Source organism: Martes martes (genome assembly GCF_963455335.1).
Source record: "Martes martes genome assembly, chromosome: 2".
Taxonomy (NCBI): Eukaryota; Metazoa; Chordata; class Mammalia; order Carnivora; family Mustelidae; genus Martes; species Martes martes.
In genome coordinates this window covers 23,870,777-23,895,782 of record NC_137889.1, presented here as the reverse complement: position 1 = coordinate 23,895,782, position 25,006 = coordinate 23,870,777, and the positions used below count along the sequence as shown (strand labels likewise).

The window sequence follows — 25,006 nt, the reverse complement described above, 5'->3', positions numbered from 1 at the left end:
TTTATAATAACTTCACCAATAACCTGAATACCTTTATAACTTTCCCTAATCCTGCACAGGAATAAGACATGCAGGTATCTAGACCGAAAAGCAGTAACACTGACATTACTTGGAAGCCTGACCTAACAGCTGTATTTAAATTCTGTATTTCTCAAATTCTTGCTCTCCTCTAAATATCCTAGTCATATAGAACAGTGACTTACTGTATAGAATTAACATAATTTCAAAAAAATGTACTTTACAGATAAGTCCAAACTTTATTTAAAACTACATCTTAAATTTAACGATGCCAAACATCACAAGGAAGGAAAAAAAAAACAAAATGAAGACCAAAAAAAGGAAAGAAAGAAGAAAAACAAACAACCCCACAGCGTATCAAGGCTTCAATCTGTCCAGAATTCAGTTTCTGATGTTTTAAACTGCCACGGGCAGAAATTAGCACACCTATCAAGAATGCAGTGTCAAACTAATTTACATTTTTATACAGATCAAAACAGATGTTTATTTAGTGCCACGTTCATATATGCATTGACTATGTAAAGCGAGTTAGATGAGTCTCAGAAGACATCTCATACGCTTTGGGCTCCCACTGTTTCTGAAAAACAGAATAATGTGCTATAAATTACTGAATTAAGACATTACTAGAATTTATTATTGTTCTCTTACATTAAAACTTTTAGCATGAAGCTATTATAAAGGTAATACTAATTTAGTTTATAAAAATAGATGAGGATTTCTGTTTGAAGATGGTAGATGAGTGGATACTTCCTGTCTCTTAAAGCTCCATCAGGAAAAAAAACCAACAAAACAAAACCTATAAAACTGACTAAATCCCGACTAGTAAGAGTGGCTAGGAGGGAGAGCAGGACCTGGGACAACAACAAATCCCTGGAATGCTGGAAGCAGAAGGAGGTGCAAGGAGGCGGGGTGGAGGACTGGTAAGATTCTCACAAGTAAAACTGGTCTCAATACTGGGAAATTAGCTGAAAGTTTGATATTTAGTCTGTCCTTCTCTTCCCCCGATTTCTAGGAAAAGCAAAAATTGATGAACTGACAGAATAACAAAAAGAAAATCCTTTGATTTTGATGCAAGACAGTCTCCTCTGAGTGGCCCAGGGGTTGTGCTATTAGATCCATGAAGAAGGAAATATGGGATTATCACTTGGCCCTGCAGTCAGTCATGTTTACACAGAATGGTCTTCAGAAAGAGTAAAGAAGTTTTTTTTTGTTTGTTTTGTTTTTTTAAAGATTTTACTTATTTAGACAGAGACAGAGATCACAAGTAGGCAGAGAGAGAGAGAGAGAGAGAGACGGGGGAAGCAGGCTCCCTGCTGAGCAGAGAACCCAATGAGGGGCTTGACCCCAGGACCCTGAGATCATGACCTGAGCCGAAGGCAGAGGCCAAACCCACTGAGCCACCCAAGCACCCCAAAGTAAAGAAGTTTTAACTATTATAGTTACAAAAATGTGTGTTTGCTTTTATAACCTTAATGTAAGAAGAGGAGTAAAACTGAATAGAGAAAGCAGAAGGAAAAGGGAGTAGCAGCTGAGTAATGACCAAAGTTGATGGGACTAGAAAACACATATATTTAAAATAACGAAGGTAACAAACAGAAAAACCAAATAGTGAAAGGAGAGATAAATCCAAATGCTCACTTTTCATAGGGAAGATAAGAGATGTCTGAATTTTTTTAAATTAAGAAAAGTTACAAGAATATTATTTAGATGGGTTATGGACACTGGGAAAGGTATGTGCTATGGTGAGTGTGTAAAGTGCGAAGTGAGTAAACCTGGCAATTTACAGACCTGTACCCCTGGGGGTAATAATACATTATTTGTCAATTAAATAAATAAATAAATAAATAAATAAATTCTAAAAAAGAATATTATTTAGAGATAAATAGGGTCTCATTCAAAAGAACTAAAAGCCAATAGTTAAAAGAAATGGGCTCCTGCCAGTTTATCATAAATTCTTTTGTACCTTGCCTTCTTAAAATTGTTGCTATTACCTTGCTAAAACTCAAGATTTTAAAAATGGAAAAAAATTATCTGATAATATCACTTTATAAATCAGGCAACAGATCAAGACTTTTTACAGAATTATACTTCTCTTCCAATATTTGGCTTAAATCTTCCAAGTACTAGTAGTGGATTTAAAAAACAAACTGATGGTATCAAGGTTCATTAATTTTGCAATATGATATGGTTCAAAGTGGTTAACTTACCAGGTTCCTTTAGTGTCTGAGAATTCCCAGCTAATTCTTCAGTCTGCATTTCACAAAGTATTTCACCAGATAAATGGTTTTTCTGTTCTTCTTCTACCATTTTCTTCCTTAGATCTGCCTTTGGAATGAAAAAAAAAAAAAGAAAGAAAGAAAATCAGTTTCCATCCCAGCAGTATTTGTCATATAAAGACAAGTTTAATTAAAGAGAGCAGAATACCTCTGAATATATTGTCAGTTTAAGTGGTAAATCTTCAACTTTCACAAAGTCTTCTTCATCAGATTTTTGACTTATGTTACCAGATTCTGCTTCCTGTGAGATAAACTGTATTTAATGAAGGCAATCCACTCCATCTCTGGATCTAAACCTTTAAAGTAATCCATGCCAAGGATAAAATGGATTCTTATATACATAAGTAATTCTATCCTATTTGGTTTTTTTTCTGTGTTCAGCTCTATGAATAAAGCAAAGCTGGAGTGCACGGGAAGGGCCATGCACTTGAAGCTGTGGGCCATACTGTGGAACGTTCCATCCCCATTTGCAAAAACAAGGAGGCAGCTTTTACAGGTTAAAGGAAGAAACGGTAGTTACAGAGGCCTAAAACAATTAAAAGAACAACTCTGGTTTCTTGATAATGTTTACAGAACACAACAGAATGTATCCAGCAGAATATAAGTAAACATTTACATACAGGCTTTCAATATCAACTCTGTGGAAACTGAGAAAGATAAGGCATCAATCTAGTGACTTACTTTTGTTATCACTTCAGTGTCTCTCTGAAACTTGAATTCTTTTATTCTCCTATTTCTCCTTTCCGATTTTTAAGTGTCATTTTACTAATTACCCAAGTGGAAACCTTAGATTTTTCCTCTTCTTTCAACATTTCTCATCCATCTCTCTCTAAGTTAGTACTTGGTTCCTATCGTAAGGGAGCCTCCTAAAGTAGCAGCCTTGACAACACTCATCAGTCATCAGATTCATCTTCAAAAACCATGACGTTGGCCATTTGACTTTCTTGCACAAAGACTTTCAGTAGTGTCCCCTGCCTAAATTTCAAATTTAAGTCCTTCTATAATCAAACTTTAATTTCAATTGCCTCCTAGAACAACTCTACGCACTCATTAAATTACAGTCAGAATAAGTCTAACAGGTAACTTTCAGAGTTGTAAATGTTAATTTCACTGTTGTCGAACCCATCAAAACAGGTTACTCATTCTAGTAATGTTTTTGAAATATTATAGGCTTCCTGAGAAATTAGGAAATCATAATTTTAACTATATCTTTAGTAAGAAAACTGATGTTAATTAAAAAAATATATGAAACACATTCCTTAGACCTCAGTTTATTGTTATAAATTCCTCAATTTTTTCAAACAAGACAAAGGATATAAAACACAAACCAAGATCCAAAAAATAACCCACATGCTATAAAATTATAGCATGAAACAAAAATGTCCACAGTAAAACAACTTACCTGCCTACATCTTAAGTACAGATCTGCTACCGTATATTTCTGTCATTTACCATAAGGAATCTACTGCTGTCAAACTAAACTTTCAGGTTTATCAAACCTGATACAATTTTATCAAACTGTAAACTTTCAAACTGCTGTCAAACTGTAAGCTTTCAGGTTTACCAAATGGTTTTAAAACATTTATGAAATGTTTTAAAATTGTTGAGATGTCAGGCCTGGGTACTTTAAGAAATTAATGATGATTCACATATCGTGTTCAGATCTGAACTTGAACTCTCAATGTTGCTACCTAAAACTCAAAATATGGGTCATAAATTTATAAAAAAGTAGAATAGCTTTTAGATTTTGATATCTGATCATCTTAATTCACTATTACCCTTCTGTTCAAGTTTACACTAAGTTAGAGTAAAAAATATCTTTTGGCAGTTTCTAAACCTAAACACAAACCTCAACACAGTCTGTTTACAGACTGAAAATGGTAACCTGAAAAGGAAGAAATACGCATAGAAATGAAATGTAGATGATACATACATAGTCATTCACTAACACCGGAGATTCAGTATCAGGACTTCCAGCCAGAGAGCTCTCAGGAGTTTCCTGAGCAGATTTAACTTCTTTGACTGCAGGCACCAAGGTTTCGATTTCAGTTAAAGGTAAAGGCAAAGGGTTAGGCTGTTTAGATGAATCAATGGTAGTGAGAGTGTCCTGTTGGATAGCGCTATTTAAAGGTTGCTCGTTTTCCAAGATATTGAGGTAACAGGGTTTCACAGGAGTGCTATCCTGGTCATCTGTCATCAGAAGAAAGTCTTAATATTAGTGTAATGCAACAGTTATTAAATTTCACTATTATACCAAAAAGACAGTATGTATGAAGGAGTAATCAAGACATTTAAGACTCAAAAGAAGAGACAACTACAAGTTTTCCTTATCAATGATTCCTAAAATTAGTTGATCAGATTGTGGAGATGTTTTTAAAATTAGATTCCTGGGGGCGCCTGGGTGGCTCAGTGGGTTAAAGCCTCTGCCTTCGGCTCGGGTCATGATTTAGTTCCTGGGATCGAGCCCCACATCGGGTTCTCTGCTCCGCGGAGAGCCTGCTTCCTCCTCTCTCTCTGCCTGCCTCTCTGCCTACTTGTGATCTCTGTCTGTCAAATAAATAAATAAATAAATAATCTTAAAAAAAAAAAAAAATATGGAAAAAGAGATCAAGTAGATTTAAAAAAAAAAAATTAGATTCCTGAAATCACCCAATTTCTAATGATATTCATGAGTAATACCCAGGAATGGGTATTAAATCCCCCATGTCTGTATCTAAAGATGTTTTCTTTGAAGGTTTTTTTCTGTGTGTTTGTCAACTTTTCTTGAGCACCTGTTGGCAGAAAGAAAGCCCTCGTGTTTTCTACAAAGAACTGAGGGAAATAAAAAAGACATACCTCAGGTCCAAAATACCTTCAAACTTACATTAGGTAAGAATTTAATTTTTTTTTCTTAGCTTTTAAAAGTACATAAAGGGCACTTTAAATAATCTTAAAATTGAACACTTTAGATTTCTTGCCTTTACTAGTAGTGGGTTCTTGTTCTGATGGGATATTTTTGCTTTCTCCTGATTTTTCAAAGTCATGTTGTAGTACCTAGAAGGAAAAAGTGACGTCTTAATAGCAGGGCCTAAAATACATGGCCGTTATATATAGGAGATGGTTAGGAGTTTATGGTGTTCGTCCAACCTGAGAGCTTCATACAAGTGAATTTAAAAATGTCTTCTGAAAATGTTTCAGGAAGGATGCTGTAGTTGAAACTTTAAGAGGGTTAAGTAAAATGTTTCATTTTCTTCTTAACCTCAAAATAATAGAGAACTAGAGTATTATGGATTCCACTATTTTAAAATTGTTTTTTTTTTTCAAATCAGACTCAATCTTGAATGAAACTAAAAGATACTCATTTATATGTAGGTGTTAAGTGAATGGAAGAAATGACCAGGAGGGGAGAAAGATAAAGCCAAGTGCCTTCAGCAGGAGGAGAGAACAAAATCAGATTCATCTCATGCTTGGAGAAAGGAATACAGTGGTGGGTGAAAAGAGGGCAGTGGTGGTGGTTCTCTGAAGCTGTTAAAAGAAAATGCAAACATCGAGGTTCTTTCCCCCAACTTTAACAGAAAATGGGAGATTATATTTTGGATAAATTGAACTAGTAAGCCTCAGACCTGGGGGCTGCCTGGGGTAAGGGTGGGGTACAGAAAGCACAAATGAGGATAGGATAAAACCTCATGCTGAAAATAGGATTAAGCACAAATCTGTATAGTGATGGGACCCCCAGCAGCATTCCCATATCTAGCTCCTGAACACAGGCAGCCAAAGAGGTATGACTACCTCCTCCCAGGCAGAGAAGGAAGGAAGACCCTTCTTTGGAGAAACAAACCACCTCAGAGAAAAGACCAATAGGTATTAACATTTGGGATTTTCTGTCAAAAAGCTGTCTACCCAGGGCACCTGGGTGGCTCAGTTGGTTAAGTGGCTGCCTTCGGCTCAGGTCATGATCCCAGCGTCCTGGAATCGAGTCCTGCATCAGGCTTCTTGTTCCGCAGGGGGCCTGCTTCTCCCTCTGCCTCTGCCTGCCTGTACTCTATCTCTCTGACAAATAAATAAATAAAATCTTAAAAAAAAAAAAAAGCTGCCCACCCAAATGCCCTACAGTGAAGCCCAGAATAACCCCAACCAGCTTCCTGGTGTATCATTTTTTAGTATAAACACCGAAGGTACCACAGACATTTGAAGAAACCTTCAGGTGGGTAAGAGAGGATAGCACTTCTTTGAAAGTCAAAGAAGTTTGACTTCAAAGACTTCTTTAAAGTCAAAGAAATCTCCCAGGAAGTAAAACAAAAAGAGCAAGGGAAAGATAAAGGGAGAGAGGAGAAAATTAGAAAATCAACACATGAGGGCTAATAATGTCTGATAATATTAATTCCAAGAGGAATGAAAAGAGAAAATGGAGGGGAAGCAATGCAAAAAAAGAAAATTTAATAAAATAAAGGACATGGTTATTGATTGCTTACAGACCCACTAAGTATTGCAGTACAGGGAATGAAAAGACATAACAAGGTGTATCAGTGTAAAACTTCAGAACTCCGGTGGAGTGGGGGCAGGGGGCTCTAGGGTGGGAAAGAAAAAAGAATACAAAGAATCAGAACTGAAAAAGGCATCAGCCTTCTCAACAGAGGCACTGAAAACTGGAAGACAAAGGAGGCACTGAAATGATGTTTCAACATGGAAGAATTTAAGATTTTCTTAGACCCATAATGTCTCAAAATGTTTCTTTTATGCACTCTTTCTCAGAGAGGTACTAGAAATGTACTCTACCAAAAATGAGGCAAAAGGAGGACAAAAATGGATTCCACAAACAGATGGAATAAAGAATGACAAAGGGAACTCCCAGGCTGCTGGCCAGGGAGCAGGTCTAATGAAGAGCCAAAGCCAGGACGGAGCGGGAAGGATGAAATGACAAACTGGTACATGCAGAAGAGTCCACTGAGAAGTTCATACAGCTGTTGCTGGGCAGAACAAAGACTTGGGTATGTAGTCAAAGAAAATCAGGCAAATAAAAAATGGAGACAATTATTAATTTCAAGTAAAAAAATGTATAAGAATAAGCAACAAACAGTATTTGCTTAGTTCAGCAAGTCGGTAATATTTATGTAGTTTGGTTAGATCTCTGGCTAAATGTAGATTTAAGCAAAAGATACAACTGAATGAGGACAGGATTAATATAATTAAATGAGGAGTCTTAAGTGACCTAAAAGTCTTCATCTACTGTAACAGGAAGTCAATGGAGAATGTCTAACACATAACTAAATAAATATACACATATACTATTCAGAAATACAGAGTTAAATAACAAAAGAAATCATACAAAATGCTGCCTGTGAGACAGGATGAGGTGGAGATAGGAAAGCAAATGATTTTAATATATACTGTTTCCATGTATAACTAGGAAGTAAAGATACATGAAAAATCCAGATCTTCTAGGTAATGTCACAGTTTTTAGGACCTGTTACCCCCACTCCCCCCCAAAAAATTAAAGTACTTTAAGTATAAGCATTCCTAAATATAAAAATAAACTAGTATTTGATTGAGATTTCAGTAAGGATGTTAAAAAGATTTGCTTATTCATGAAAATGAGAATAGGGAAGCTGTAAATTCTGACATCCTTAAAAAGGATCTGCCTTCAGTAGTTAAAGACGACTGGGGGAAGGTGTGTTTGTCTGGACTAAAATACCTGATGATCGTGTTCCATTTCTTCTGTAGCTTCAGTGTTAGCCTGAAGTGAAGTCTGGACATCCACAGGCCCCTCTTCAAATTCTTCTATTTCTTCATCCTCATTCTCATCTTCTCCACTTCCATAATTAGTCAAAGCCTGAGTTTCAGCCTTGGACAAGTCTAAATTGATTAATACACAGTTTTTAGGAAATTTTCAGCACTAAATCTTAAGAGTAGCTACCATGTACTGCATTCCTGCATTGCCCAAGTCCTTTACATAGGATATCTGAAATCTTCCAAACAGTAAGCAGTGGAACACTGTGGTGCAGAAAGGACAGGGCATCTGGTCAGGGCCACACCAGATCATTCAGAGTTGTTGGACACCTAATTCAACATTCATTATACTCTGCCCAACTGTTTGGATAAGTGACCTGTAAAGAGCTAACATATAAACCCAGTATAGAGCCTTTACACTTACTAATGGACACCGGACAGTCCTCACTTTCTTCATCTTCCTCTTGATCAGAAACATCCGATCTCACATTTTTGGGACCATCACCACCATACATCTCAGATGTCTGAGTCTGCTTAACTGTTTCAGTTTCATCCTTGTCCTAGCCACAAATACATGTAATGAATTCCTTAAAATGCATTTTAAAAGGTATATACTAAGCCCCTCACAAAAATTAGTCATGATCTAATAAAAAATATAAGAAGTTGTTTTTAAGAGAAAGTAAAGTTTTGTTGGAAGAAAGGCCATTTGATGATAAAGTTTTCTCTCAAACATTAAAGCTCTTAAAGTTATTTAATCTTTTGTCTCAAAAACATTGTTTTTAGGCACAGATTGGCCACTTACTTTGTCTTCATCATCAATTTCTCCAGCAGGTGAGCCATGATCTCCTTCAAGAATCCTTTTGGCCTATAAGCAAATTAAACAGAATTTAGGGGTGACCTTTCAACATTATACTTAGATATTCAGTAACTTTAATATATGCTGTTTTTGACCACAATCCAAAGAGTTGAATGCTTTCTTAGAAATGTACATTCAACTATTTCACTGAAGTCTTTTAAATTAGCCAAACAAAAATCAACACTGCCTACCAGAAATAATGAGCATCTCAAATTCACTAATTCCAGAACAAAAACCTTTGACTCCCTCCCCAAACCCCAGCCTCCTTCACAGCCTTCTCAATCTCAGTAAATGGCCCTTCATGTACCAACGCACAAGTCAGACACCAGGAAGTACCTGTCCTCTACTTGTATTACTCACATCTGAACTGTAAGAGTGCCTCATTGACTCAGTTGTCAAAATGGATCTGCTGGTGTGCACTCAGAGCTTAGTCACACCGTTCCCTACCTGCACTACTGCAACAGCCTTCCAACTGGTCTCTGCTTCTATCTCTTCCCTCCTACAATTCCTATACAATGTGATATCTAAACCAGTCTTTTTAATTGCACATGTGATTATGTCCCTCCTCTATTTCAAAGTTTCCCCTGGGTTTCCATCATGTTTAGAATAAAATCAAACAGAAGACCCTTAGCTGCCGTTGTTAAGGTCCCATAATTTAGCTTTACCCACCTAGGTAACCTGATCTCTCTCACTTCCTGTGAGGTATTCCCGCTACCCTGGCCTTCTACAGGTTCTCCAAATTGCTCAATCCAGCCTCAGTCTTTGAACTTACAGTTCTCGCTGCCTGGAATGTCCTTCCCTTTCATCTTCTTTATAAACTCCTTGTCTTTCTTGCCCTAGTTTATACTTCACCCACTTAAACAGCCTCACTAGACTGCCTATCTTGAAGTAGACTTTCCAATCATTTATTATGGTTTTATCCTGTTTTATTTTCTTCAAGCACTTGGCAATGACTGAAATGATCTGAAACTTACCTATGTCTGGAGTGAAAACACTAAGAAAAGTGTGAAACAGGTGGCTTGACTTTTTCTACTTTAGATTTCAGGGAGAAGGGTTGCCTCTTTCCGTTTTGGGGCCTGACGTGCTTTCTTTCTCGTGATTATAGAGTCAAGAGGAGGGAGAGGTCTAAGGAAGAAACCTTCTGGTATCCCTCAAGTTGAGGGGAAAAATCCCATCCAATTTCATATGTGATCAAACTAATTTAATGAGGTATAAGAAGCTACAGAGATGTGCAGCCGAAGTCCTAACTTGTAAACAAGCATGTATGCTGGCTGGGGAGACAAATACCCCTGGCAGCTCTGAGCTCTATCAGGGTTGGAATAGCTACTACAGACAGCTGGTCAAGAACTGGATCCCAGTAATCCTCTCTTCTTTGGAGCCTTGAGCGACAATTTTGTAAGACAGCTGATAACTCTTGTCACCAATTCCTGTCTGCATTCCTAATCTTTTAGCCACTGAGGTCACATCTGAGATCCAGTATGTGCCTACCATCTGTACTGATTTAGATAATCTGATTAACTGCTTTTACTTAGAAAATATGTTAGCTGAGGTCAAGTATGCTTTTAGTTAACAATGATCAAGAACTGTATTTTTATGCTAATTGTAACTACTCCCAAAATCAAAATGAATGTCATTTACCTCTTTGGCATAAGACTGTATCACTCCAGCTGCTTCTATTTTCCTTTTGCACCTCTGTTTAACAGTTATACTATTATTATCCAAATCCTGCATCAGCTTAAAGAAAGCCAATTCATTAAACAACACTTCAGATATCTCTACGAGAAGATCTTCTCCACAGTCTTTCAGTTTTCTGCCAGCAAATTTTGCCAGTGAATCCTATTACAAAGATAAACCAAGTAATTCTAAGATTAAAATAAACTTCAATTGTGGGTAGAGCAATACAGAGGATTAAGAAGTTTAAATTACAATACTCACCTAGGGAAAAAAAAATTTATTACTTGTTAATATGGTAAAGGCTAAAATTAATGGCTGAGATTACTACACAGATTACTTTTTTAAAGATTTACTTATTTAGAGAGAGAGAGAGAGAAATGCAGGAGCAGGGGGAGGGGCAGAGGGAGAAGGAGAGAATCTCAAGCAGACTCCCCACTGAGCATCAAGCCCTACACGAGGCTTGATCTCAGGACCCTGAGACCATGACCTGAGCAGAAACCAAGAGCTGGACATTTAACCAACTGAGCCATCCAGGTGCCCAACATGGTAATATTCTTTAGTGATATTAACCTAAGTAGGAATCATGCTAGTCTCCTCTAAAGAGTATACAAAATGGAAAGAACAGGACATGTAATCATCAAAAGATTTAGTCCCTAACTAATAGAACTGGTGGCCACAAATGAGTAAACCAGGGGATACATATTTACCATAGTAAGAAGCTGAGGTGCCCAGAGAGGAAAATACGAAGTCCTCCCTTTCTCAATGTTAACATCAGAGTACTTTTCAAGTTCCCGTTTTATATAAGCCAGGCAGTCATTCTAATTTAAACTTCTTCAGAATCAGTTTAAAAGCAAACTTTAGCTCTATTCAAGTTGAAATAAAGCATCATCAAATGAGTAAATCAGCTATATTCTGGACATTTTTTATAAAACTGCATTTCCTTTTCTTCCTAAAAATAAGGACTACGCCATTTAGAAAACAGGCAAACAACTATATCCTATGTCTCCTCCCTCCAAAAAACCATCTCATCTAGCGAAATTGTAAAGAAGTATAAATGTGGCTGCCTTGTAAGAAAAAAAAAAAAAAGAAAAGAAACTCACTGAATAGGATTCATAGAAAAAAGTAGATTTTAAGCTCTATCTCATGAAAAATTTTCAGTAGTCTGGGCAAGATTTACTGTAAACCAGTCTTTATTCTTTTCTAGGTCCCTTTGTGGAAAAAAAAAATCAGGTATGGGATAAAAGAAAAGCAGCCAGGTTTTCTTAGGAAAAAAATCTTATTTCCAAATTAATACGCTGGCATCTGTCTAAATTATGTAACAGCAGACAAAACTGAAGAAGGATTGCATGGATCTTGATAAATGAAAATATTTAATTATAAAGGATTTCTCTTTGAGCCTGATTCTAGAATGGAGTTATTTCTTTCTGTAGGAATAAACGACTTAAATTTATAAAAACATATTTATCTAAAAATTATCCTAAACGTTTTTAAACTGTGTAACAACAGAGATGCCTTATATTCCTTATAGATTATGTGTTAGTACAATTCGGTTAAACAGAGCCATCATGACTTAAAACCTATTATTGAATTTGTACTTTGGCCTTAATAAAACAAAATGGAAAATTATAGTGATAGAAATTTATATCAAGCCTCGGGTTTTAAAAGTTATTAATAGACAAAGTGATAATACTTTCTTTAAAACCAATTTAAACACATAGGAAGTAAGGAATAGTTTTACGGGAAATTTTTGTAATAAAGTTGAAAAGAAAAACATATTTCCTAGTTTGGAGTAATAATACACATCACTGAACTACCTCAAAGGGAAAACATATCAGTATATTGAGCTATAAAGATGTTTACTATATGAAGTAAGGTATCCTTACTTAACAAGGGGATTCTCAACCTTAGCACTGCTAACATGCCACCAGATATTAGTACCAGCCACTTTCTGCCTGTATGATGAATGTCTGCAGGCATTGCAAAACTGCTGCCAGTTGAGAATCACAACCTTAACATTAAAGTTACTATTACAGCCTAAGAAGTCTCTATAATCAACAAGTGGTTTCTAGTTTCTAAAATTTCCCACACTGGAAAAAAAAATTTTAGAAATTAGCATAGAATACTTCCTAAACAATGACCCTGAAATGTTCTTACTGGATAGGAGAAAAACCAAAACAAAATTTTATTCAAGTTTGGCTAGGCCTTAGATGATCGAGTCAAAGAAAGACACAGGTCCTACAACTTTTTTTTTTTTTTTTAAGATTTTATTTATTTATTTGAGAGACAGAGTGAGCAGGGGGACAGTGAGAAGGAGAAGCAGGCTCCTCACTGAGAAGGGAACTCCTGATGCGGGGCTGGATCCCAGGACCTTGAGATCATGACCTAAGCTGAAGGCAGACACTTAACCGACGGAGCCACCCAGGTGTCCCACAATACAATTTTGTTTTTAAACCACATAAAAAAATAACTTTAAAAGGTATTGAAATGTCATGCCCAGTGGATACCAGAATGGACATTTATCTGAATAAACTGCATATTGCCAGAAAATGGCAAAAAAGTAATAATAATCCCAACTAGAGGGTATATATATTGTTGTCATACAAGTATAAACTCTTACCTGTAATATACTTCCCAGTTGTTTATGAAAGAACTTTACAAATTCTTTGCTCTCATCATTTTGCTGGGTGAGAGTCAAAACCATACGTCTTACTGAAGTTAGAAGTTGAGAAGAGCATACTTCATCCATGTGCTCCTGAGAAAAATCCTTGTTGGTTAGGACCCATTATTTAAGAAATATTAATTCACATGAGACTTTTTCTTCTTGCAGAGATGCTTCTCAACTGTCAGATATATGTTTAGAAATATCTATTCATAAGAAGAGCCAAACTCCTGCACTACACATATTAAGGGGTTTGTACATTTTGACCCACCATAGCAGGTAACAGCCAGTAAAAGAAATGGGCTGATTCGATACTTTTCATTCCTTCCTTCCTGTATCTTAAGGAGAACTATTTATGCCCTAGTCTCCATATTGCCTGTCTCCCCATTTGCAGTTCAGTTCATTTCAACCACACTCTTAAAACTCACCTCACGCATCTCAGCCTTGCTTGGCATTACGGAGACTGCATGGCGCAGGAGCTTCAGCAGCACTCTGGCCTCTACCCACGAGATGCCAAGAGCACCCTCTACTCTCCTATGTCCTGAGAGCTAAAACTGTATGTAGACATTGCAAGATGCTTGTAAGGTCAAAATCACCCCCAGTTGTCCTAACTTTCCAAACAAGCCTTTTTGGGCAAGTCTCTTCTTCCTTCAGAAGCATGTGCAAACTACCTAATAATTCAAATCCTGGATCACTTTTGAAGGTGAGTCCACAAAACATCCACATCAAGTACCTCAAGGTTCTCATCCTTCTTCTGCCACTACACTCATTTGGGCAGGTCTTCCAACCTTTATTCAGGTGAGTTCATGTTTTGTTTTTTTTCCTATAGAAATATGTAAAGTGAGGTGGCTAAACTAGATGATTTCTAAGGTTTCTTAAATTGAAGGAATTAAGATCATTTTTTAAAAAAATCATGTGACAGAGCAGGCAGTTAGGGAAAAAAAAAAAAAAAAAAGGACAACCGTCCCTTGTCTTCAAGGGATCAAATACCAGAGGATAAAGTCAGATACAGAAATAATCAATTACTACATGCTGTGCACTGTCCAACAGATGATACTTCTTAACTCCAGGATCTGTTTCTTATTTATCACCTAGCAGAGTAGCCAGCTCATAGGAGACACTCATTACTTGCTGAATATACAGATATCATAAAAGCGGCACACGCCAGGTCTATAAGGAGCTATGGTAGTATATTAGAAACAACAACAATTATCTCTGAAGAAAGGATATTTCTGCCAAGCAGAAAAGAGTGAAGGAATTTTATATTTTTGGTAATGACAACTTGTAAAAAGGGCTGGTATATGAAAACACAATGACAGGAACAGGAAATGTTGAGTAACTTGGAGTGAGTGAGTGAGTGAGGGGACCAGATGGAGAGTGGGGAAAGATGAAGGTAGGGAAATGTACCAGGTCCAGCAGTGAAATCTCTTGAAGGAGGGGGAGTCTGCTTAGTAAGCATTCATTTCATGCCTATTATGACAGGATGTCTAGGCAAAACATGAAGATCTGAATTAAGGTTATGCCTCTGGAGAGAAGGAAAGAAAAGTGACTGCTCTTAAGGGGAAAATCAATTTTTGACTCACTGGTGATAGAAGGTATGAGAGTCAAGAAGTCCAGCTTAGGTGACTGGATATAATGTTGACTTTAATAAAGAAGTTCTATAACTCTACCAAGAAAGTCAAGATTTGAAGTGAAATGAGACATAACAAAATAGTTAAAACCAGATCATTAGTTCTACTCATTTTGCTGGCCTCAAAAACTTTTTGAAATGCTAAGTTTAGTAAGTGAATATTTATGAGGGGCTATCAATTAAATTAGACACAAAATGGGGAAAGCAATAAAATTTCCTAACTGTAGATGACTGCATTCTCTAAGCGTAAAGCTAAATCAGTTAGATTTTTTAAACCTTAAAAAGTAATTGTACATATTAAATAAATATTGCTAGCCATATACCTAATTTTACCAAAAAAGACATCCTTAAAAGTATTTATTGGATCACTCATGATAAAACAAAAATGTGAAACAAAAAAGGCAACACTTATCTATGCCTAAGATGAAAGCAAGTAACCGCTTGCATAGTTTAAGTCAACTCACCTGAAGGAATGGTTTCAAACTCTCAAATAAATCTACCCATCTATCTACACGAACATACGCACATTCTTACAACTTACAGGAATAGAAATATTCTTCTCTGGGAGGTGAGTACATATGTTACAAATAACAAGAGATAAATTTACAGAATAACTGAAGAAACTGATGTGTTTTTAGCTTTCTTTTGTTTACCTGTCATTTTCTGAACTCACTACAATGCAATCTTTTTTAAGAATTAAAGAACAAAATACATGAAGTATTTATTTTAAGAAATTATTACCTACCTTCAAGAAAGGAATGACTTCTTTCATAATGGCTTTAATTTGCCGGTCCAGCTGCTGAGTATCAATTCTAGGGCATGGGACAGTAGAAACTTCACTTACAGGTTGTTGTGAACCATGATTTTCAATAGGAGTTTCTATATTTTTTAAAAGAAAGTGATTTGTTAGCAAAATAAAGCTTGTGACATACACATTTATTGAGAATTTTAAATATTAAAATCTGATGATTTTACACTAATACAATGGAGCATTTATGTGGTTTTAGCACCCTTAATAACAAAAAGAAAGCAGTCATAAAACTATTAAATATCAGATGGGACTACACATTTTCTTTACATATGGAACTATAGTTTCTGTACTTTTACCCATCGGGAGAACACACCTTCCGAGTTAGTAACCATACTTGTGGCGGCAGCACCATCCTCATCCTCAAGAATCCTGCAGGTGCATCTCATGTTTGTGCTACTTTCGGCCTCAATCTTCATACGCTCATATTCCCTCATTCTGGCTAATGCCTGATCTAAGTGAATCACAGTGTTACCTGCATAGGAAACAAACATTTTGAGAATATATAAAAGCAAACTTTATCATGTATTCCTCACAATATATTAGTAAAAAAAAAATGTCTAACTGTTAAGGAAAAGGAGACTTAACAAGTTCCAGACTCTAGTTTGGTGACGGCTTACGTTACTCTCTCAGACTCTGAAGTCCATACTGACTGCACTAGTCATCATGTTGCTTCAGAATAAAATTCCAAATTAATTAAAATTCAAAATAAATTCCAAGATGTTACCCAAACTCTAATGAAAAGGATCCAACTGAATACAAGGAAATAAGGTAAGAAAAAGGCCAAGAAAGATTTCTCAGTTTTCCTTTGTCCACTTCAGACAAAGTTAGTGGAGGATTTTGAGGAAACAATCAGTAAATGAAACAAAACAGGACTCTAAGCCATTTGGTAACTCAAGAAAGGGGGAATAAACTAAAGGTGAAAGGAATTTTTTTCTCTAAAATGGGATGAGATCAGTTCAGACTTGACAAGTATTTTACATGGAAGGGAGCTAGGCTTAGAGTCCATAATAGAATAAGGCAAAAGGAAGACTTACTGCTTTGGTAAAAAGTGTGTATCTAGTAACAGGGCCAGGCTTAGCCCTTTTCTTTGTAGGCAGGCTTTGGAATTACCTAAATCTTGTTCTCATCATATGAACAAACACTAGAATAATAGGACCTGGATCATTTTATCAACTAAGTGCTCTGGAGATCTGAATGACTGAATCTCGGGTATCTCTTGACAGGCTACATACAACCAGGAAAATGAATACAGTACCTATACATTTTTCTTTTCCCTACTCTGCTTTCCAAGTCTGGGAATCTGGGTTTTCTTCTTCCCTTTGAGTTATACAGTTCTCCAAACTTCTGTTTTATTAATGATGAAAAAAAGTGCAATGCTTCATGCAGATTCAGAGTTACCTAGGTTTCTCATTAAAGATTATCTATGCTAAGAATTTTCAGTTATTGCAAATTAAGTAAATATTGTTATTGAAAATGTGATGGGGCTCTGATACCTCTGAATTTTTCCCATTAACTAGAAATCTTTAAAGGATGACCCTTCCCTTACAGAAAGGAAATCAACATTTCTTCAGCTTCTATTATACATGCTAGAAAATTCTATATATTTTTCAAAGAACATAGAGCAAAGTAAGTAAGACTCCCATTTTCTTAGAACATGCAATCAGAATGATGAGATGATTTACCGAAGGCTAAAGAGTTAACAGGTGATCCTTGACTTTACACTGACAGACTGTTAAGTCCACAGTCTTTCCACCACATCGTGCCTTTTTTGGACTTTTCTTTTCTTTTTTTTAAAAGATTTTATTTATTTATTTGACAGGCAGAGATCACAAGTAGGCAGAGAAGCAGGGAGAGAGAGAGGGAAGCAGGCTCCCCGCTGAGCAGAGAGCCCGATGCGGGCTCGATCCCAGGACCCTGGGATCATGACCTGAGCCGAAGGCAGAGGCTTTAACCCACTGAGCCACCCAGGCGCCCCTGGACTTTTGTTTCTTAATGTAATTCAAAGACTGTATTAAAGTCATGTTCTAAGATTATAAAAAATTCTGCTTACCTAGATCATCTGTTGCAAAAGGCTCAAAATTTGAAGATACAGACATGACACTAGCATTATCAGCATCATTTTGCTCACTTATTTTATGTGTTTCTCTCTCAAAGTTCTTCTCAAAAGTTTCCTAGGTTACAGTTTAAAAAAAAATAAAAATCACTAATATTTCTTTTAAAAATTTTATGATGAATTTTAAAAATTAACATAGAAATTAAGTATTTGCATAAAAGTATATACTTAAAATTGGGATATAACCAAAGTTATTAAAGGTTGAACAGTCACAGAGAACATCAAAATATTAAGTAATCTTGCAGAACATATGTCATTAAGTAGATAAAAATACAGACACAGCTACTAATTAAATTTTAACTTGGAAAAGTAAACATTTTATATTATTTCTACACCCTCAGGAAAATTTTCTCATCTCTAAAGCCTAACAATTACTGGGACCTTACTATATCTGGTTTTATCAGAAGAAAAACATGACAGCATCATTCATATTTTTTAAATGAACTTTATTGAAATATAATTTACATACAACAGTGTACCCATTAAGTGTACAGTTTGATGAGTTCTAAAATATATATATATACAGGCATGTATGTATATATATACATACAACCATGTAACCATCTTCCCTAAAGATAAAGACCATTTCCATAAGCCCAGAAAGTTCCTTTGTATCCCTCTATAGTCAGTCTCCACTACACCCCGCTCTTTATATTTCTATTGCCACAAACAGGTTTTGCTGACTCTAGAACTTGATATATAAATGGAACCATTCAGAATATACTCTTCGGTGTATGGCTTCTTTTCTTTTGCTCAATAGGTTTCTGAAATTAATCCATGTTGTCATGTTTCAGAAGTTCATTATTTCTGAATGGCTGAATAGTATTTCATTGTAAGGATATACCATATTTTGTTTATCCATTTATCTGCTGATGTTCCAGTTTGAGGCTATCATGACTAAAGATGCTATGAACATTAGAATACAAGTGTTTTTTGTGGACATATTTTTTTGGGGGGACATATGTTTTCATTTCTCTTGGATGAATACCTAGGAGAAAAATTCCTTGGTCACATGCCAAGTTTAACGTTTTTTAAGAAATGGCCAAACTGCTTTCCAAAGTGGTTGTACACTTTTATAATCCCATAAGCAGTGTGAAAGTTCCAATCATTCTACATTCACACCAACACTTCTTATTGTCAATCTTTTTAATTTCAGCCTTTCTAGTGCACGTGAGGAAATTTCTCGTGTGGTTTTAATGTCCACATTGGCCACCATTTACAGATCTTCATGTAGTGCCTGTTCAAATCTCTTGCCCGTATCTTACTTAGTTGTTGATCTTAAAAGCAAATTGTCAAAGTTCTTTATGTTAGTCTGAATTTGTCATTTATATAGTCATTATCAGACATGTGTACTAACATTATGTTCTCCTAATGGTGTCTTTTGAAAAGCAGGATTTTATTTTTAAATCAAGTCTTAATTCATCAGTTTTTTCTTTCATAGTTAAAGCTTTGTGTACCCTAAGAAATCTTTGCTTATGTTAAATCATGGAGATTTTCTTTTAGAAGTTTTATAAGTTTTAGCCTTTTCAGGACTTTAATTTCAAAATAATTTTTCTGTATAGTGTGATTAAGGGGAATCTCACATTCTAAAACTCATTTCACAATTATGTTCTTTCCTAGCTAGAAATCTTTTAAATTTTTCTCTTCAATTATGAAATGAAAGCTCTGTCTCTGATTAAAGGAAATTCAGGCATTTCAGAACATGTTTTGGAAATGGAACCATTTTGTTGCTCCTTCAATTAAAACTGGAAGGTAAATGTGCTTTTGCCATTTTATGGCACATGGAATAGAAGATACAAAGTGTTTCTTCCTCTTCCTAAATTTCAATTTTCATTCCCCCTTTGACTTACAATTCCTGGATGCCTACTTTTACTTCTCTCTCTCTTGGCCGTGAAGGCTCTTACACACTCTCAAGTGTGCCAATGCAAGCTCCATAAATGGGAGTTCAAATGACCTTGGCCTGGGGCACCTGGGTGGCTCAGCTGGTTAAGTGCCTGCCTTCAGCTCAGGTCATGATCCAGGGTCCTGGGATAGGACCCTGCATCAGGCTGCCTACTCAGTGGGGAATCTGTTTCTCCCCCTCCCTCTCCGATCTCTCTTGCTGTCTCTCAAATAATTAAAAAAAAATTTAAAAAAAAAAAAAAAAGGACCTTGGCCTAGAAAACATGAAGAATCAGAATCTGTATCTGTCCAATATGGAAACCACTAGCCATGTGGCTATTTTTTTTTAAAAAGATTTTATTTATTTATTTGACAGACAGAAATCACAAGTAGACAGAGAGGCAGGCAGGGGGACAGGGCAGAAGCAGGCTCCCCACTGAGCAGAGAGCCCTATGCAGGGCTCACTCTCAGGACCCTGGGATCATGACCTGAGCCGAAGGCAGAGTGCTTTAACCCATTGAGCCACCCAGGCACCCCAGGCCAAGGTCATTAAAACTACTTATTTAACTTCTGTTTACTACATACTGAAGTTATAGCTATGTTCATTAATCATTATCAGCTTATATCATCAGTGGAAACAAGGCTTTCACTGGAGGTAAGTTCTGAGTTTGATGCTATCCAAGTACCAGAATTCACTTATTTTACATTTTCTCCTTCGTTTTCATGGTTCTCAGAAATATGTCTGGATACTATGTCCTAAATTAAAACTTAAAATTTAGTTCCTCGGTCCCATTAAGCCACATTTCAAGAGCTTGATAGCCCCATGTGGCTAGTGGCTACCATATTAGAAAATGCACATATAAAACATTTCCATCACTGTAGCAAGTTCTACTGGACAGCACTGGTCTAGATTTGTGGGTAGGAACACTGGATTTTGTGCCGCTGCTGATTAAATAGCATCAATAAAGGGAGGATGTTAACATTAATGACGAATTTAAGTTTTAGATGAAAAACTAAAGAACTAATGTAGTTATTTAAAAATAATACTAAGTAGAGTTATTTGTGTCAAGTCTACATGGTTATGGATTGAATCTCTGTGTTCCCTCCCCCCAACCCAAATTCATGTGTTGAAGCCTTAACTTCCAATGTATTAGGAAGTGGGGCCTCTGAGAGGTAATCAAGGTTTTAGATGAGGTAACGAGAGTGGAACCCCATGGTAACATTCATGCCCTTTTAAAAAAAGACACCAGAGCCATGTTAGGACACACAAAGAAGATGGCCATGTGCAAACCAAGAAGAAGGCCTTAACAAAGTACCAAATCTGCTGGCACCATGATCTTGGACTCTCCCACCTCCAGAACAATGAGTAAAAAATGGCTGTTGTTTAAGCCACCCAGTCTACAGTACCAAACCCAGCTAAGACACTACTTATTAAGCAGGTCAGTATCTTTAAATTTTATTTAAGTCTGCAGCAGTTATAAGGAAAAACCTTTAAAATCCTGTCAGGTTAACTGTATCTCATATAGCTCAATTTCCAATTATCAGCTTGCTATTGATGGTAAAGGCCAATGTGCTCAAATGTTTTAAATTAACAAAGTAATACCATCTACATGAAATCTGGATTAAAAGGGAGGCAATGGAGTAATGGGAGGCAGAGAAACATTGATGCGCTCAGCAAGTTATTTCAGTGCCCAATAAACTTTAATGTAACTGCATATCCCTTATTTATTTATATAGCTGGACCACTCTCGTCATTGTCCACAAAAAGGAGTATGCAATTTTCAATTAGTTATAATAACAGTCCCAAGAAACAATTACTTACATTAATTTATATCTGACATAATAAAGTGAATTAAAACCATATCGTTTTTAGCTTGTGTTCAGAGTGGTAGAGGAGTTGGAGCCTAAGGTTTTAAACAGAAAAGATGACTTGGGGAAGCACTGTTTTAAATCTGAGCATAAGTTAAAGAGCAAGAATTCAGGAAAAGTCCTCAACAGTATTAAGGAAATTACTATATGTGGGGGAAAAAAACCACACCAATCTTTTGAGGAAATACTATCTTTTCAAAAAAACTGAAAATCCTAGTATATTATCAATGGACAGAAACACAGTAATACTGCTTCCAACTCTCTACACAGAGCAAATATCTGCTTATTAGTTATGGCACTCTTATCCACGAAAATCCACGGAGTTTCCACTGGAGTTGGCACAGAAAATCCACTGGAGTTGGCATAGAAAAGAGATGTATTTACTATCCGAGGACCCCAGAATATCTTTTATAATGATTCTGAGTCAGGTCCTTTAAGTAGTGAATTCCAAATACCTAGCACGTTACCTCCTAACTATCCTAGCAGTTTGCCATCCAGTCATTCACTGGCTTATGTGCTACGTGGGGGCTATCTGGAGAACACAGAATACTGAAAATGCACCCATTTTCCTCACTACTCTTTCCCATTTCCCACGTTCCTTTACTTTACTCAGAATTTTCTTCCTAAACTTGAATACATTAAATTACATTTTTTTTTCCCCTGGACAACTTTTTGTCTAGGCTTCTCTTCTAACCCAAATACCTGATTTATCATGTATTTATTTATTTTAGGGCTCTGTGATCTGACTGCAGTCTGGTTTACTGAATGTCTTGAATAAACACAACCAATTTTACTAGATGTCTGTTGTGAGTCAATTCCTATGATGGACACTGGAAATATAAATACAAGCTATTTTAAACCTTATAATCTATCATTTATACATAATTTCCAGTGTTTGTGGACATGTTTTAATGGAGTTTTATACCTCACCTCAAAATAACGTGTTACATTTAGCTTTTTTAAGAAAGCTAAAAATCAACTATCAGGTAAATTCACAATTTATAACTACTTATTTAACTTCTGTTTACTACATACTGAAGTTATAGCTATGTTCATTAATCATTATCAGCTTACATCATCAGTGGTAGCAAGGCTTTCACTGGGGGTAAGTTCTGAGTTTGATGCTATCCAAGTACCAGAATTCACTGATTTTACATTTTCTCCTTCTTTTTCATGGTTTTCAGAAATATGTCTGGATACTATGTCCTAAATAAGAAAATAAGATCGTTACTTAAGTAAAACATTTATTTTTTATCACCAATTTAAACAACAAGCAGACAGAAGAGCGAATGATTGCTCCTCACCTAGTATATTATGAGGAAGAAATAACATTAACGATAAAACATTAAAAAATTGCTCAGAGAAAGACTTTATCTAAAGGCTACTGAAGCTATATAAGAAGTTATAAATAAAATGCCAAGAAAGCACACGAAAAACAGATAATACATATGGAACAGAATGTACTTCAGTCTAAGAAAGCAACCAGATACACTCATGAAGAAAATCGGTACCAGATAGGGTAGGAAAAAGAATGTTTTAGGTACCAGATACCTGCAATGCATATAAAGCCCTCTGTCTCAAGTAGTCTGTATTAAGTAGCTGAAGTTCATGGAAGAGTTCAATTAGAAAATGTGGACGAGATTCGTTTTGAGAAATTAATGTAGCCACTTCAGAATAAATAGTATCCCGCAAAGCTTCGAACATGGAAAAATCACTCCCAGTTTCTGGAAGATACAAAAGATCAGGTTAAAGTTAACAATGATAAAATACATTCTTGGCAATTTCTATTAGCTTGAATCATTACTCAGGTTTAAATTACTTAAAAATCAAAACAGACTTAATTCTATTTTAGAACTTTTAAAGTAGCAAAAGAATCTTAAAAATTACCAAGATAAAAATAATCTCAAAAATATCAAGATATATACTATATATTAGAGAAATACTTAAATGCGTGGATAACATTACCTAGCATTACATTACTCAGACCATATTTATTTCTCAAAAAAATTATCTGGAAAATTTTACACATTTCATAGGAATAATCAGTAGAAATCTTTCAGAACTTGAATGAAATAAACTGCAAATTTTATTTATTTATTTATTTTGCTAATAAGAACTTTGTTACAGAAAAGGAAATTCATTTAATGTTTAGAATAAACCGAAAGCTCGCAAAAGAAGCTACTATTTTAAGGTCTAATTAGGTCTACTAATTTTCAAATCTCAGCTATCATGCTGTATTGATGGAAAATTTTTGAATGTAACACAATAAAGTTCAACTTTGCTAGTGTCTTACTGCCACACTCAGCAGAACCTGGGCCAGGCATGACCCAATGCACATTTTCAGTTTCATAGAATCTAGGCATCACTCAACAATTCTGCTACATATATTTGTTGATAACACAGAATTATCACTCCTAGAGGTATACAGTCATACCTTTATCTTAAGAGTGAAAATCAGAAACTGTCCCATTTTGAGTTCTCTATTTTAAAAAAATCTCAGGGGCACCTGCGTGGCTCAATCAGTTAAGCATCTGACTCCTGATTTAGGCTCAGGTCATGATTTCAGGGTCATGAGACTGAACCCCACATAAGGCTCCACACTCAGTGTGGAATCTGCTTGAAATTCTCTCTCTCTCCCTCATCCCCTACCCGCTCCCCCATCCCTGCTCTGACACGTGTGTGCACACTCTCACTCCCTAAAATAACTAAATTTTTCCAAAAAATCTCCAAGTAGTTCTTCTAGCTATTAAACTCTGTACTCTTTCTAGAGTAATAATAGAACCATGGGTAGTTAAATATTCAAGTTCCACAAATATCTGTGACAAGTTTCTAAAAAAGAGAATTTAAATGTTCAAAGTGTTAATATATTGTGCTTTTAAATAAATACACAAAAATCATAAAGATTTAATTCACTTTTTGTAAGAGAGGGTAACGGAAATGAGGCCTAATGAAAAAACTTCCTACTTACTTACATCTTACATCTTAACATCTTCAGGCCATAATTTCTACAAGTATAATATAACAAATATGCAATTTCCCTATCTTGCCTCATTTATGACTATAAAAATAAAATAAAATACTAAAGTTCTCCTACTAGTTTTAAAATGTTCAAATGTGATATTATACGCAGGAACTGAAACTATCTCTGTAGGAAATCTCTACTTAAAGGAAAAACACAGAGAAGATACGATTTAATACACAGCTTCCAGTTTATATACTAGAGTTTGACCAGGTAAATTAGAAAATGTTTATTATTTCAAAGAACAAAGCATACTTAATGACATCTGCCATTCCTCTGTATGTGATAAAATTATCATTCCAAATTATGTATCATTAAAGATTAAATTATCCCTGAATAATGAATGATGCTGAACACACGCTTACTGCCCACCCTCCCCCCAGCCCTGCAATAGACAGGTGGAAAGTTTTTGCCAGTTTCTCCTCCTGAACTAAAATCCATTAGTGTAGGCTAGAAAAATCCTTGATCTCGGTCAGGTTTCTCTGAATCCATCT

General features: G+C 35.8%; 1 protein-coding gene across 1 annotated transcript in view; it reads right to left on the bottom strand.

Annotated features, from left to right (window-relative positions):
• Window positions 1-25,006, bottom strand: part of PCM1 (pericentriolar material 1) — an 86,433-nt gene that overhangs the window by 4,972 nt on the left and 56,455 nt on the right. Inside the window, exons 31-44 of the mRNA XM_080797196.1 lie at window positions 23,045-23,217; window positions 22,568-22,699; window positions 17,681-17,801; window positions 15,944-16,102; window positions 15,565-15,698; window positions 13,148-13,282; window positions 10,495-10,692; window positions 8,803-8,865; window positions 8,425-8,560; window positions 7,966-8,126; window positions 5,252-5,327; window positions 4,228-4,484; window positions 2,443-2,535; window positions 2,226-2,343 (exon numbers count right to left, since the gene is read on the bottom strand). Of these exons, the coding sequence (XP_080653322.1) occupies window positions 2,226-2,343; window positions 2,443-2,535; window positions 4,228-4,484; window positions 5,252-5,327; window positions 7,966-8,126; window positions 8,425-8,560; window positions 8,803-8,865; window positions 10,495-10,692; window positions 13,148-13,282; window positions 15,565-15,698; window positions 15,944-16,102; window positions 17,681-17,801; window positions 22,568-22,699; window positions 23,045-23,217 (1,956 nt within the window). The remainder of the gene's footprint in view (window positions 1-2,225; window positions 2,344-2,442; window positions 2,536-4,227; window positions 4,485-5,251; window positions 5,328-7,965; window positions 8,127-8,424; window positions 8,561-8,802; window positions 8,866-10,494; window positions 10,693-13,147; window positions 13,283-15,564; window positions 15,699-15,943; window positions 16,103-17,680; window positions 17,802-22,567; window positions 22,700-23,044; window positions 23,218-25,006) is intronic.